This window comes from Eubalaena glacialis, chromosome 10 (genome assembly GCF_028564815.1).
Source record: "Eubalaena glacialis isolate mEubGla1 chromosome 10, mEubGla1.1.hap2.+ XY, whole genome shotgun sequence".
Classification (NCBI taxonomy): domain Eukaryota; kingdom Metazoa; phylum Chordata; class Mammalia; order Artiodactyla; family Balaenidae; genus Eubalaena; species Eubalaena glacialis.
Window position 1 is genome coordinate 122,602,864 of NC_083725.1, and position 14,638 is coordinate 122,617,501.

Here is a 14,638-nt window from a genome sequence, read left to right on the forward strand (position 1 = left end):
CTCCATGGCTCAGTTTGTCCAGCTGTTACAGGGGCCCTCGTCCCCACCCTGCACCCCCAGGGCCTTTCACTACCTTGTTCAATGTGACCGCCACTTGGCCACCACCGCTTTCTCTGTGGGGCACATCGTGTTCTTTCCAGGAAAAGGCAGACCCCAGCGGAGAAGGCTGGTCCAGTACACAGGGCTGCACTCTGTGGGCGGTCAGCACGGCCGTGGGCATGAGGGAGAGGCTGGGCCAGGCTTCCCACCCCTGGCAGCCTAGGTGTGGGTGCAGGCAGCAGGGATCTGCAGAGAGTTTGGTTCTGGGGACTAAAAACCCGGTTGGGGTGTGGCCTGAAGCTGACTGCCATGGGTGGTAGGAGCCCCAGAAGCTGCATGAATGGGAGGCGAGCAGGGCAGGTTTGTGCTTGGAAAGGTTGGTGGGAGGTGGACGTGAAGGGGCTGGAGCTGGCGTGGCTAGGCTGAGCACAGGCCTGCGAAGTCTCTCTCCCCTGGAGGGCGGCCCCTAGCTCCCCGGTCCTGGTCCTCACTCGGGCCTCACCCATCAGCCCTGGGCTGGCCAGGGACTTGCTTGCTAGACTGGGGCTAACGCCCCGGAGCACAGCGGGCACTCTGCTGCCCGCCCCCCGCCTACACGCCCACCCCACTCAAGCCGGGATGGGTGGAGGAGGAGGCCTCCCTCAGAGCCAGGCCTGCGCGAGGGGGCGGGAGGGCTTATCTGCAAAAGAAGACACTCCGCAGGCCGGGTGACTGACCCTCTCATCCACAGCCTTATCCCCAACTGGACCCCAAAGCTATAATCAAAGGTTCAGGCGGAAGGGATTATTCGAGAGGAGGGGGAGAGCCCCCCACAGCCTGAGGCTGGCAACGAGGCCCAGCGTGGCTGGAACTAACATTCAGGACACACTCCCACCTCCGGCCTCCCAGGACTTGGCTCCTTCCTGGGAAACCAAGTCACAGGACGACGGTCAGGCTGGGGCCCTGGAAGCGGGGCTGGGAGCCCAGAAGCGAGTCCCGCGTTTAGAACGAGTGTGGCTTCTAGGGAAGAGCAAGGTAAGACGATGTCCCTTGCGGAATGCAGTCACATCGCCGATTCGCCGGCAGACCGACTGGGGTGTGATCATCCTTCGTGAGGATGGAGACCGTGGCCGAGTCTGGGGGCTTCGGACTGATGTGGTCGTCACGTCCTGCTGCCGCTTGGCTCCTGGGCTCGCCCCGACGCTGATCTGGCCTGGAGACAGCTGAGGAGCACACTCGGGGAAGTGGCCTTCATCACTCTCACCGGTGACCGCTTAGTCATTCTGATGGTGGAGTGTGGTCCCGCAGTTTCCCGTCGTGTCTGATGCGACCCTGCACTCCTCCAGCGTAACCCCATGCCAGGCACAGAGCCAAGGCTCCACCCAGCCTCCGAGCTGCCCACCTGCCCATCCATCCACCCAACATTGACTGAAAACCTGCCCGAGGCCCCAAAGACTCCGTGGTGAACACACCAGTCCTGACCCTGTGGGGCTGACACGCCAGCTCAAACAAGACACGTCTGAGGAGACGTCATTTCATCAGGGCCTGCATGACCTGAAATCACATGAAAACATGAGGGAAGGGCTCCCAGGCTAAGGCACCAGCATCGGGTGGAGAGGGGCCACAGCAGGGATTGGGCCTGGAGGCTGCTGGTCTGAGGCCCCTTCTCTCCCAGTTCCAAGCAGGTCTCCTTCTGCCAAGCCCTGTGACAGGAGGGGACAGCTGCGGCTGCCTCCTCGAGCTATAAAAAGCCCCAACAAGCAAGCGAGCAGAGGCCACGCCAAGCGCACACCGGAACTTCACTGGGCTAGGGAGGAGCTCGGCCCCGCAAGCATGATGAGGTTGGCCCCCGCCGTCAGGCTGCTGAAAGCACCCCTGGGGGGCTGGGTGGTCCCCAAGGCACACATCTCCGCCAAGCCAGCCAGAACACCCACTTCTCCAATGGTAGGTCCCACCAAGGCAGTGAGGCATGGGGGGGCGGGGGTGGGGGGGGTGGCCTGACCCGGGCAGGGGGAGTGGGCAGTCCTGACATGTTCTCAGGATGAGGTGGGTTTGGGGCAGGACACAGAGGGGAGAGGGGTGTCCTCTCAGGCCTGCTTGTAGAGGGGATCCTGGTGCTGGGTCTCAGTCCCTTGGCTGGAACAGTGTCCCAAGTCCAAGAAAGGGGTCCCTACAGCCATCGCCTGCAGGCCAGAGTCCCAAGGCAGCCTGCAGAGTCAGCTGGGGGGTGGGAGGCTCTCTGTTCTCAGGCCCCTACTTGCCGTCTGGCAAACAGTGGTGCTGAAGGCTGGGCTTGGAGGGCACTCAGTGTATCTCGTTTACCACCTGTTAAAGGGGAAGAGTGGGCTGCTTTGAGGGTCTGTGAGAGTACAGGTGAAAATGCAAACCTGTGACCCTGGAGCTCCAGGAGAGTCAACAACTCTCTCTATCTTAAGCATAAACAAACCAAGGTCTAGAAGGTCATCTGCCCAAGGTCATAGGACTAGGACTGAACACAGCCTACTGTCCCTGTTCTGGCAACGTCGCTCTGAAACCTCTGGGAGTGAAAGTCAAAAGGAAGGATTGGGCTCCAACCTGGCGTCTGATTCACTTGGGGGAGGGGTGGGGCGACTGGTCCAGGCTGTTTCAGGAAGAAACAATGCAGGTGAAATATAGCTGGCGCTTCAGAGCCTGGCTCTGAGGGTGCAGCCACTGAGAAAGAACGCAGGGTGCCAGGTGGGATGGCCTCTGAATACACGCATGCATGTGTGCACGTACGAGCGCGCACACACACACACACACACACACACACACAGGGAATCCCACCCAGGCTTTCAAACAGGACCGCCACTCAGAGAAAGGGCCCTGGACTTGTTCCACGCAACTTAACACACGCCTGACACGCAGTCCGCAGGTGACCAGAAGGGAGCGTGCACGTAATGCCTGGTGGGAAGGAGTTCAAGGTCCAGGCACAGGCCGGGCTCTTGGGCAGGGCGTGGGGCTGTGACGAGAGGCCCCACCTACAGACTGGTGCCCAGCAGGCTCTCCTCCCTCATGGCCGCAGGGGTCACTGCTCACACCTCGCAGGCCTCTCCACCTGACACCCGGTAAGTCTGTCTGGGGCAGACGGCATGAACACGGCTGGGCCGAGGGTCCAACGGGTGCCAAAGGGGCAGGGCAGCCTGTCTAGCTCTCCACCCTGCTCTGGTTAGGCCCCAGGTTCAGAAGCAGTCAGCCTGGGCCTAGTGGACTCATGTGCGTTTTCTCAACCCAGGAGCAGGCCATCGGGCTCTCTGTGTTGTTCCTCGGTTTCCTGATTCCTGCAGGCTGGGTCCTGTACCACCTGGAGAGCTATAAGAAGAGCTCCATAGCATGAAGGCTCCACAGTCACCGCTCCAGGCACAGACTGGAAGATCGGATTAAACCCATCCTTCCTCCTAACGTTTCCTTGGTGATTCTTTGTGTATGTGCATCTCCACCCCGCACCGCCCGCCCCGACGCCCGGCACCCGGCTGTCTGAGGGCTGGTTCCTGTCAGCACCCGGGCACTCAGGCCACAGAAGCTGCCAGCTAGGTGGCAATGGGGTAGACACCTGTCAGAAGGAATAGACACGTCTCTCTGAGCAACAATAAAGGCAGGACTCGCTTCCTTGGCCGCCGTGCCCACCGCCCGCTGCTCTGGCTCTGCCCTGTGCCCTGTGTGGGCAGGGATGCCCCTTCCTCAGAGTAGAGGGTGAGGAAAACCAAGGCCAAATCCCCACCAAGCCCTCCCTAGGTTCCATCTCCTGCTTTTTAATCACTTTAGGCATAGGCTTGACCTGGACGCTAAACCTAAGGAAACAGAACCACGAAAAGGACAGATCAAGGCATTAGGTATAGAAACATTCTCAAACCACGCTGGAAAACACGTTCACACAGGTGATGTAATGGAGGCCAACCCTGGAGTGGGCCCCCTGCACACTAGGGTTACCCCTTCTGACTCCGGGGGCGGGGGGCCCGCACTCCTGCTACCTCGTCACTGAGCCCGGCGGCTCCTCCCCACTGCAGGCTACGGAGACACCCACAAAGGAGGCGTCTGCCTGTGGCTGGGCGCCCCCATCGATGACAGTCCTCTGTGACAGTCTTCACAGCAAGAACAACAGTCCCTACTCCAAACTGAATCCCACCCCCCGCCCCCCACAATTAAACGCAGGTCTTCTCAGCTGCCAGTTTTACCAGCCGTGAAACACCTCCACAGACAGGGCAGCGCAGGGCAGGGGAGACTAGGTGAGGATGTCGTGGGCCTGATGCTCCACCAGCATCTCCATGCTCTTCACGTCGGTGCACCAGAACTCCAGGCGGTCCTTCATCCCCTTGATCTGAGGGCAAACCAGGACACACGTGTGTTAAGGCCCTTGGGAATCACAGCACCTGACAGGGCAGTCCTAAATTTCCAGCTAATCCTTTAGGGCAGCATTAATAAAAAGAACATCAGAGCTGGGAAAGCGGGGTGTGTGAGATGGGATTATCCCAGCCAATTCTTATCAGAAGGACATGAGGAAAAACTTGCATGAAAGAAAACAGGCAAGAATAGAGGAAATCCAGAGGATTAAATTTCCAGCAAATATAAATAAGATGGATATGAGCTCAATCACGGAACCAGGAAAAGTATTTGATCGGAGCACCAATTTAAAGATTAAAAGGCATCACCAGCACGACCAGCACTGCTGTCACAATACGATTTAAATGCAGGGTTCAAATCTCAAGCTTGCACTAAATTAGGTTCTTTGAAAAGCCCTTAGTCCCTAGAGCAGTAATTCATTCTCTGAAATCTCTTGTCTAATGATGCTTTCTTCCTAAATGGCTTCCATCCAGATGACACTAAGGCAGCACAGATACAACCCAAAACACCCACGAAGTTGAACCATGTATTTCAAGCACATCACCTGTTGCAAATCCAGCACGCGGGGCTGCACCCAGGTCATGTGAACGCGCTTATCCACCTCGTCAATACTACCTCTCACCAGCCCCACCGAGAGGGCCTTCATCACCAGCAGCTCCACCTGTGCAGAGGGGGGATCGTGTAAGACACCCTGGTGCCAGCACGCACGTGCCTGTGGACCCCGCCAGCTGTGAAACCCAAGGGGAACAAGGAGCAGTTTCTTTCTGTGATCTGAGTCTAGGGGAAGCAGGCTCACACAGGAGTCCTGACTGCCCCCGAGGAGCAGCTGTGCTGCTGCGACATCCCGAGTCTAAGAACTTTATACCTCATTCACGGTGATTTTCGCACTCTTGGCAATTTCTTCAAAAGTGAGTTGTCTATGATTGGCAGGTCGTGTGAAAGTCATCTGAAAAAAATTTTTGTTTATTAACTATTTTTCCAAAAAAAGATGGTCAGAGAACTGATTCATAAGGATATGTCTGTCAATACTTGCTCTGAAAATACAGATCTTATCAGTACCACACATACTAAAATTTTCTTAATATTAGTCATATATCTTATCTCACTAAGCTTTCAATTCCTAGATAAGAAGGTGAAATACGCTTTATGGTAGTTTTCTACAATAGTCACTATTTGTTTCCCGAACAAGTACTTGAGGCTGCCATGTGCCAGGGCTGTACCTGGAGCTGGGGATTCCGTGGGGAACTAGAAACACAAGGTCCCTTTTCTCAAGAAGCTTAAATTCTAGTGTGGGAGACCGGATGAACATGCAGACAAAGAACGGCAAGTGCAATGAGGTGGCAGCTCCCGCAGCGCAGGTGGTCGGGGGATACCTCTCTGAGGCGGCGTCATCTAAGCTGAGAGCCAAACACAAACTAAAAAAGCAAGCGGCGGCAGAGGAAGAGGAAAGGTGCCGGAGAGGGTGCGGGCCAGGAGAGCCAGCGGCCCAGCTCAGGCTGCGCCCGAGGGCCTGGAAGTGGGCGGGGCCTCGCTTACCTCCATGAGACACAGCAACTGGATTTTCCTCAGAAGCTGGGCCTCGCTGGCTGCTAAATCAGGCTGCAAAGCGAAACGGTACCAGTTACCTGACCTGGCTTTGAAATTCTTTCTACAGCCGTCAACTGAACAAAAAGAAACTGGACAGGTCCAAACACTTTAGATCACTGAGGCTCATTATTCGCTTCAAGTGATGTCAACTTCACTTTTCTCAGGAAATCATTACAAGAGTGCTTAGTTGAAGGCCTAAGGATTTTCCAAGACAAGGAGTTTACAAGGTAAGATTGGTGCTGCTGTCACAAACGCCAGGGAGCAGGCCCACAGGGTGTATGCAGGCGTTGCAAGAGGACTCTCGCGCAAGGAAAGGCAGGGAGGGCACAGCCGATGCCCGCGCGGGTCCGGGTGCAGTGCCTGCTCAGCCAGCTCGGGGTCAATGGGGCCTCTGAGGAACACGCTGCTGAAGTTCCGGACACTTGTTCTGAACTGAAAGAGCAAGTTACTGATTTGTCACGACGAGTCGCGTTGTCACGAGAACCAGAAGGCCCCTTCTGCACAACCTGTACAACCTCCTTGCAGTTGGGTCTAAACGTTATTTGCTGAGCACAGAGCCAAACCGTGGAGAGCGGCTTCCCTGATTCAGATGTTTAGTAGCTCAGACCCCGACACGGGCAGCCCTGACAGCGACAGCTCTGCTACAGCCGTGGACAAGTCAAGCTCTTCAGAAAGGGCCCCTCCCCCGGAACGAGCTCTTGCTGCCTGGACAGATACTGCTGGCAAGCACCTCAAGTTCCGACCCTTCCTGACATCTCCGTGCCAGCCGTCTTTCTTTCTGAGTGGCACACCTTCCCGAGACGCCGACACACAGGCCTCGTTAGGCTGGCTGCATCTGCTTTCTGCCTCTTCACAGCCCATTGCTATCTACTCTGTGCCCTTATGTGTGAGTCCTACAAGTTCACCTTGAACTTTGAGAAGATGGAAAGTTCCAGAAAAGTACAAAGACTATAACACAACCATAATTCCTATCACCACTAACATTTTAGTAATTATTTGCCTCTAATAACTTCATTTAAAAAGAATAACCTGACTGTTAAACTTCAAATCCTTGTGAAGTGCTCTCCTCACTGAGTCCCACTCAACACAGGCTCCTTCCCTCTCCCCGGCCCCTCCCCCATGCACCCCTCTCCCGCCCCCTCCCCGCCCCACGATCTCCCCATTCCTGTCACTCACTCACTCTAGCCCCACGCGCCCTATCTCACTTTGCCGACACGCTGAAAGCTTCCTCTCCCTCTGCTAAACACGCCCTTCCATACTCGTCACTAGCTACTTCCCACTCATTCCTAAGGTCACACGCAGAGCAGTCCTGCTCTGGGGAAGCTTCCGGTGACACCCCCTCCACCCAACACAGGTGAAGCTCTCTCTGCTTGTGGCCCTGAGCACGGCCACAGTAACGGAGCGACCACAGCAGCTCATCAGCGACCGAGCCACCCGCTCGATGAGAGCAAAGCGGCGTGCAGCGGGGAGGCGCTCAACAGACAGCAGACACATGAGCTCCACGCGGGGGCGGGGGGGGGATGAACGAGCTCCACGCGGGGGCTCCGCCAGCCCCGCCGGTGACTGACCTGCTGGCCCCAGGCGGTCTTCAGAGTCTGGAATCGCTCTACGTTGCCGCTGTTAAAGGCATAGAGGGTGTCAATCAGCCACTGCCGGTCAGTGTTCCTCAGCGACTCCAGCACGGGGTGCATGAGCTGTGAGGACGGAGACGGTCAGCTGACAGAAAGTCACGGTCTCCCCTGGGTTAAGGAATCTGTACCCCAGGTCCACGTACCAGCTCTCCGAAGTTGAAGACCCCCTCGCCAAGAAGTCCTGCCAGGCCCAGCGTGAAAGCTCTCTCCTGCTGTTCAGACACTGCGGCGACAACACGGCTCCAGTTACACGCCAGGCACGAGACTCAGTCCTGTCCGGCTTTAGAAATCTCACAGAAAATGTAAAGGAACTGTTCTGTGTGACGGTTATATTACAAAGCCCTAAGATTAGGCATCTCTTTTAAAGTATTGGATTGACTTAGGTTATACCTGGAACCATATAAATGGCTTTTGTGGGAAAGGCATTCATTGCTTATTTTTACCAAACTATACATGAATCTACTGACATTTTCAGCCTGTCTACTGCCTGGCAGGGGGCTCCTCATCCCCCTCGCCTGCCGCGGGAAGTAGCACCACTTCTTATTTATCGCCGAGCCACCACATTTAGCCTCTTTTGACTAGAACTCTGTTCCCTTATTCTCTTGACACATTAGTTGCTTTTTCCAATATATTTTGTTCCCTTACACTCTTGACCACATTTGTTGCTTTTTCCAATATATTTCTCTTGAGATGCAGCAATTAAAACTGTACTAACAATTTTAGGAGTTGCTGGTCCCCTTAGCTTCAACAGTATACTGTGAAAAACATCTAAAATATGCTGAAATAGGCTAAATTTCTTTTCTAAACACATATTCCTTGCACTTTTCCCAAAAGTCACTGCTCACTTTTCTTTCCACCCTCAAACCCTTGAAAATTCCATAATTTATTCCCCTGGGTCCAGCATTTCAGTTTTTACGACAAGAGTCCCAGGTTCAGGGATCTCACCGTGCCCTCCATCCTGCGAGGGCTTAAGGCACCCACATCACTGTCCTTCTCACAGAGGCCTCTGACTCAGAGAACAGAGGGACCTGGAGAAGGGGCAGTAAAGGGGCTACGAGGCGCGAGCCTCATTTTCACCTGAATTAAACGCTGAAGACAAATACAATGCAGAAATGAAGCTTAAACAACTCTTCCCACCACATGGACTTTCTTCTAAAAGGAATGAACACATCTGAATGATTCCTGAGATCGGCTGCCTCAGGCATGTCACAGCTGCTATGTCGTGTGAGTGAGCTCCTCGTGTGACATGGACTTTTTGGCCACGTTACCTGGCAGATCCTTGATGTCAACACAGCCCAGAAACCGCAGCGCATCTTTGTAGTAGGATGCGTGGTTTCCGATTGTTTGATAGTATTTACTGGAGAGGTCGTAGAAACGACTGTGAACGGACGTCACCCCAGGGAGGTTATTGAGCATTTCTTCAACATCTTCAATTGTTTCCTATACACAGGAAGTGAGATTGCCTTTCTTTGTAACTTGAAACATTTTTCAAGTAACATATGACAAGATGAAAAGCAAAAGCCACAAATGACTGATAAATTTGACTACGTTAAAATGGAAAACTTCAGTTCATCCAAAACACAGAAAAAAGAACAAAAACAAGCTATAGACTATGAAAAGATATTTAAAGCACATGCAACCCATAGGGGAATATGACCAAGGCTAAGTAAAAAACTCTTAAAAATCAAGAGAGATAAGCAACACAGAAAAATGGGCAGAAGAAAAGATAAAACGGGCAATTTATAGAAGTGGAGACATGAGCAGAGTGGTCAATAAACCACCAGTAATCAAGAAATGTAAAGTAAACTTTCAGTGAGATACCATCTCATCTCAACAGATCAGTACGAACTGAGCAGCCTGAAAATACCAAGCGTTGAAGGTATGGAGCTTCGGGAGTGCCTGTATGACGCACTGACCACATAAGTTGGTCTGCTATCCATATTCACACCTATCCCCAAAATTACACTAAAATGAAAGTAAGAAAGGCATAAACACAGACAGGAATCTTCAACAATGATAATTAGGAAGCAGAGGGGGCTGGGTCAATGGTGAACGGCGAGAACCCACGTGCTGTGGACCACTGGAGGCCGTGTGGGCTCCTGCTGGATGGGCGCGCTGTGGTCACACAGGGGAGAACTCTGTTTAAGGGCAACAGGCATCGTATCAACAACTTATTCTTAAGTGGTTTTGAAAAGAAAAAAAAAAACACACACACACACAGAACCACAAGGCAAAGTGGTGAAATGTCAACAATGGGAGTCTGAGGTAAGGGTAGAGGAGAGTTCTTTTGCTATTTTTGCAACTTTCTTGTAATTTAAAATTATTTAAAAATAAATAGTTAAAGAAGAAAAATAGGATTTTTGCCCCCTACAACTTTAAACAACGATAAATCTGTACTGTGGCAATCTCACCTTTGTAACTTGTAGGTCCCCGATATTTAATTTTAGAGCTCCAATTGCGGTTTTACACAGGATCACTGCCTCATCGCTACTTTTCACCTAAAGAATCAGAAACAAGGGAGCCTCAGAACCGTGGGCAGCAGACTAACAAGGAAGGTATCTGAACACTGATTTAACCTGCAGGACTACAGACACACTGGTCTCTAGAGTTGTGACAGTGAGCACAGACACAAACTATAAGTCAAACATATTTTAAAAGATCTGGCTCAAACTTCACATTTACCTTCTCACGAGTCTTTTCCAGAAAAGTAAGAGCCACAGTAGGATCTAGAAAAGAGAGAACAAAGTCAGAAGAACCACCAACAGAGTATCTTTACAGATTAGTTTCTACCAACCAGGACATTTTTCGGTGGGATAATCTTTAGGTTTAGACCATAAAATACAAAACTTAGAATTTTACGTTTTCTACTGAAATGCAAAAGTTCAAATAACTTATACTTCAAGATCATTTAAATTACCATTAGGATCTGTTCCTTTATGAAACAAAGTGAGACTCACCAGTCATCTGTCTAACTACATGAAGAATGATTTCTACCAGGGACAAAGGATTCACCCTGAAATAAAAACCACATCTTTGAGTGTCAACAAATATCAACGTATCCATTTTCAAAAACAAAAACTGACAAAAGAGTTTTACCTGTGTTCAAATTCACTGATGAAGTTTTCATAAAGCTGTGGAACCAAAACATGGAGAGTAATTACAGGATGTCTTTCACTCGGCAAAAGCAAAACTTCAGACACTACCATGATGCCCATCACGCAGTAGGCAATGCATAAATGTTTGCTGAATGACAGAAGACCCATATTGGGGCTTATTAAGTTCACATAAATGATCACCAATAAATTACTGAAGAAAGCTACAGTTTTTTTTTTTTTTTTTTTTTTTTTGCTGGCTTTGGGAATTAGAACTCTGCCCTGTGAGAATCTCCTGAAGACCAACTTCTCTATTCGTCCTCCAAAGTATGCTGAGTAAAACAGACTATCAGTTTGAAAGGTTCACTAACCTGACAGAGGTTAGAAGATTGCAGGCTAATTACGTCCCATTATCAAATATCTTAGCCATGCAGCAAACATTTGAGCTCTTACTCAGACCCTTTGCTAGGCACTACAGACACAGAATGTATAAGACAAAACCTGAGCTTTTAAGGAGCTTCTGGCCTAGTAAAGAGAGACTTGCAAACAAATAAGTGACAACACTGTGAGTTAAAAAGCAAGGAAAAAAGCACATAGCTGGATCAGCCAATGAGAGAGGTTGCAAATATTCTGCTATGAGTAGAAAGTGACTTAAAAACAAGAAGCCAAAGAAGAGAGATGAACAATTATGAATTATCCGTAACTATGATACAGAACCTTAGGGAACAAATATTAAGACAGCTCTAATTTATCATTTTCCCACATATTCCAAAAGACAGCATGCCCAGCAAAATCTCCAGGCTTACAGATGATTACAAGTTGCTTTGAGCAGTACAATGTCAAACTGGTAGATATAAACCACAAGAAAATCTTAGAAGCCCAGATGGTGGAATAACAAAGTGGTAAGCTTCACTGTGAGCACATATAAAGTAATGTATTCAGGGCAAATAATTCAAACTATCATTATGAACTAGCTTGCAGTTCCAATGCATGAATCAGTTCCTCTGATTCATCCAGACTCCGAGAGAAAGACAACAAGGAGAGATGTCAGGAAAGACTTCGAAGAGTAGGCTACCAGTGAACAAATCTGGGCTGGGGGTGGGTTTGTCAGGGGATCTGGGAAAGGCTGGGGCAGAGAGTGTATTTTTCTGTTGACAAAATTCTAGAAGTGCTCTATTACAGAGGCAGCATGATACTAAGCAGCATTCCCCCTCCAAGCCTCCTGTACCCCAGGGAAGCACATCTTCCACACTGCCCAGGACAAAGTGTTCGGGCAAACAAGCAGAGTCAGTGGGGGAGAGGGAAGAGGAGTGATGGCAGTTATAACAGTTGTCCACCTTCCCTGGTGGTCCAGTGGTTGAGACTCCGCGTTCCCAATGCAGGGGGCCCGGGTTTGAACCCTGGTCAGGGAACTAGATCCCGAATGCCGCAGCTAAGAGCCCGCATGCTGCAACTAGATCTCGCACGTGGCAACGAAGATCCCTCATGCCCCAACTAAAACCCAGTGCAGCCAAATAAATTAAAAAAAAAAAAAAAATCTATAAACAATAAGATACCGGGGCATGCTAAGAGAGAGCATTTTAGGTTGGGATTTTAGAAGAAGCCAGAATGTCTGCGTTTGAATCCTCTTCTGTCACTTATTAGCTGTGATCTATGGCAAGTCACTTAATCTCTTGGTGTCTGCCTCTACATCAAAAAAAAAAAAAAAAAATAGGACAGAAATAGGACAGCAGTAGTACTTATCTCCCAATGTTGTTACGAGGAGTGAATGAGTAAATGTGTAAAGCACTCAGAACAAACGGCACCTGACAAAAAGGGGTGGCTGAATAGGCTTATTGTTATATATATTATTATTGTAAAGCCCACCTATTATTTTAAAAAGTACTTGAACACATTTATATACTCTGACCTAGCATGGCAAATCATTTACCTTAATGAGACCATCTCCTTGGGCAAAGCATGGGTCCTGCACAAAATCAAGCACCTGAAGTGTCAGCTGATGCCACAACCTGAAAAACACAAGGCTCTTAAGACCTATAACGTAGCATCAGTCACAGCATCAGTCATCCTTGATGGTCCTATCAAATAACAAATACTAACCAGTCTCTACTGTGTAATACAAGAATGCTAACGCAGATGCTTTTTAAAGCTGAGTTCTTTCCCTGGCTCTGCTACTCAGTGGTTATGTCACCTTGAGATCACTTAACCTCTCTAAGACTCAGTTTCCTCAGCTATAAATGGAGAACACCTTTCCAGACTACCTCAAAGGGTTACTGAGAGGCTTGACTGGAAACAAGAACTCTGGAATCATACATACCTAATTTGAAATCCTGGCTCTTCTACCTATTAGTTGAGTATCTCAGGGAAGGAGCTTAAACTGAGCTTCAGCTTCCTCATCTTTAAACAGGATGAAGGACTGAATGCGCTAATACAGAAAACCTCTAGAACAATGACATAGCACATTTGAAACCAAAGGCTAACTTCTAAGAGTGCAAATAAAATGCTCTGAAAAATACAAAGTGCTACACAAGCAATTATTTGCCAAAAACTAAGAATTTTCTCTCAAAAATTGCTAATGGCAGAAGGCTGCTGAACATCCTCAAAACACATACTGAATATCCATGTGAAAAGCACTATGCTAAAGACTAGGGTTGTTAACAGGGAGGTATTACAAGAGGTGTATTTTTCCATGGAACATCACTAAACCAATGCCAGCAACTCATTCTATTCATTTAAAAAGAGGTTATTGCTTAGCAACTGATAATTTAATTGTTCTGAAATTCACCCTGTTTCTAAGCAAAACCAAACTCTGAGATCTCTCTAGGGGCACAAAGCCCAACATGAAATGCAATAAAAAGTATGGGCCATGGGAGAGGGGAGAAGTGGTTGCACCCCACCGTGTAACCAGAGGCAGAATCAACAGGGGAAAAAAAAACCCAAAACTGCACTGGCCTCTGGTTTATCTGTTCCAGACTGCCGAGAAAGATAACTGTAGGTACAGTGCCACTATGACAAAGCTAAGTACAAGACACCGGTATCTGTTATACAAAATGTATGGCAGTCTGACCCCGAAAGGGTGTTTTGCTTGTTTGACTGGAATCAAGAGCTAAAATCACAGCCCTGAACCGTTTTCGTAAAACCAGAAGGAAGGGGAGTTTCGAAGCCTCAGTCACAGCCCCTCAGTCTGGAAGGCAGTGAACCCTAGATCCCAAAACCCAGCCTACGGCTCTCCTCCTCGGTCCTTGTGGGATGTCACCCCTCTCCCTCGTCGGCCCTGCCTTCCGGGTTCCTCAGCGCACCTCCTCGGTCTAGCCTGTCCCCACTCTCTCCACACGGGTCTGAGCGCCCTCAGTCCATCAAGGTCCCGGGCCCCCCCCCCCCCACGTCCCCACTCCGTGTCGCTCTCCTATCCCAGGACTCCCGGGTCCCCTTGGCTCGGCGCTCACTTCTTCGTGTAGAGCTCCTCCAGACGGTGCCACACGGCGGCCTGGCCGGGCCCGGAGCTCTGGCTCTGCTGTAAGAAGCCGGGTACGTCCTTCATGACGGGAGGAAGACCCCGAGACAGCGGTACTGCGGGGACAACCGGGCCGCGGGGTAAGGCTGCCAGAAGTGCTCACTCACTTCCGGCGCCGCGTCGCGCGGGGCAGGCCGGGAACGCCCTACGCGACGAGGGGCGCCCGCTGGTTGTCATGGTAACCGCGCCTATTTCCTTCGGGCAGAGTTCTCCTTAGGGTTTGTACCGGAATCCCCTGGCAGCTGGCCGTGCTACTGTGGCGTTGAAGAGTACGGGCGCCTGGGTCGAACCAGCCATCGACTGGCTGTGTGGCCTCGGCCTTTGTGACCCAATGTTCCCGATTCAAGTGGGATGATAACAATACTACCTTCCTAGTAGTGGCTTGCGAGGACTAAGTATAAATATGATGCCTGTCCATAGAAAGCACTCCCAAAGTG

At 50.5% G+C, this 14,638-nt stretch overlaps 2 protein-coding genes across 2 annotated transcripts; one reads left to right on the forward strand and one right to left on the reverse strand.

Moving 5' to 3' along the window:
* Window positions 1-1,851: 1,851 nt before the first annotated feature.
* Window positions 1,852-3,373, forward strand: LOC133100071 (cytochrome c oxidase subunit 8B, mitochondrial-like). The gene is made up of 2 exons (XM_061203960.1): window positions 1,852-1,962; window positions 3,272-3,373. Exons 1-2 carry the CDS (start codon window positions 1,852-1,854, stop codon window positions 3,371-3,373), a joined length of 213 nt encoding a protein of 70 aa, XP_061059943.1.
* Window positions 3,374-3,901: 528 nt separating this feature from the next.
* On the reverse strand, window positions 3,902-14,333 carry PSMD13 (proteasome 26S subunit, non-ATPase 13). The gene is made up of 13 exons (XM_061203961.1): window positions 14,134-14,333; window positions 12,618-12,696; window positions 10,692-10,726; window positions 10,553-10,608; window positions 10,278-10,321; window positions 10,007-10,093; window positions 8,864-9,035; window positions 7,739-7,818; window positions 7,533-7,658; window positions 5,914-5,976; window positions 5,243-5,323; window positions 4,922-5,038; window positions 3,902-4,354 (listed from the first exon to the last, which is right to left on the reverse strand). The coding sequence occupies exons 1-13, from the start codon at window positions 14,226-14,228 to the stop codon at window positions 4,259-4,261; spliced, it is 1,131 nt and encodes a 376-aa protein (XP_061059944.1). The 5' UTR covers window positions 14,229-14,333; the 3' UTR covers window positions 3,902-4,258.
* Between the last annotated feature and the right edge of the window lie 305 nt (window positions 14,334-14,638).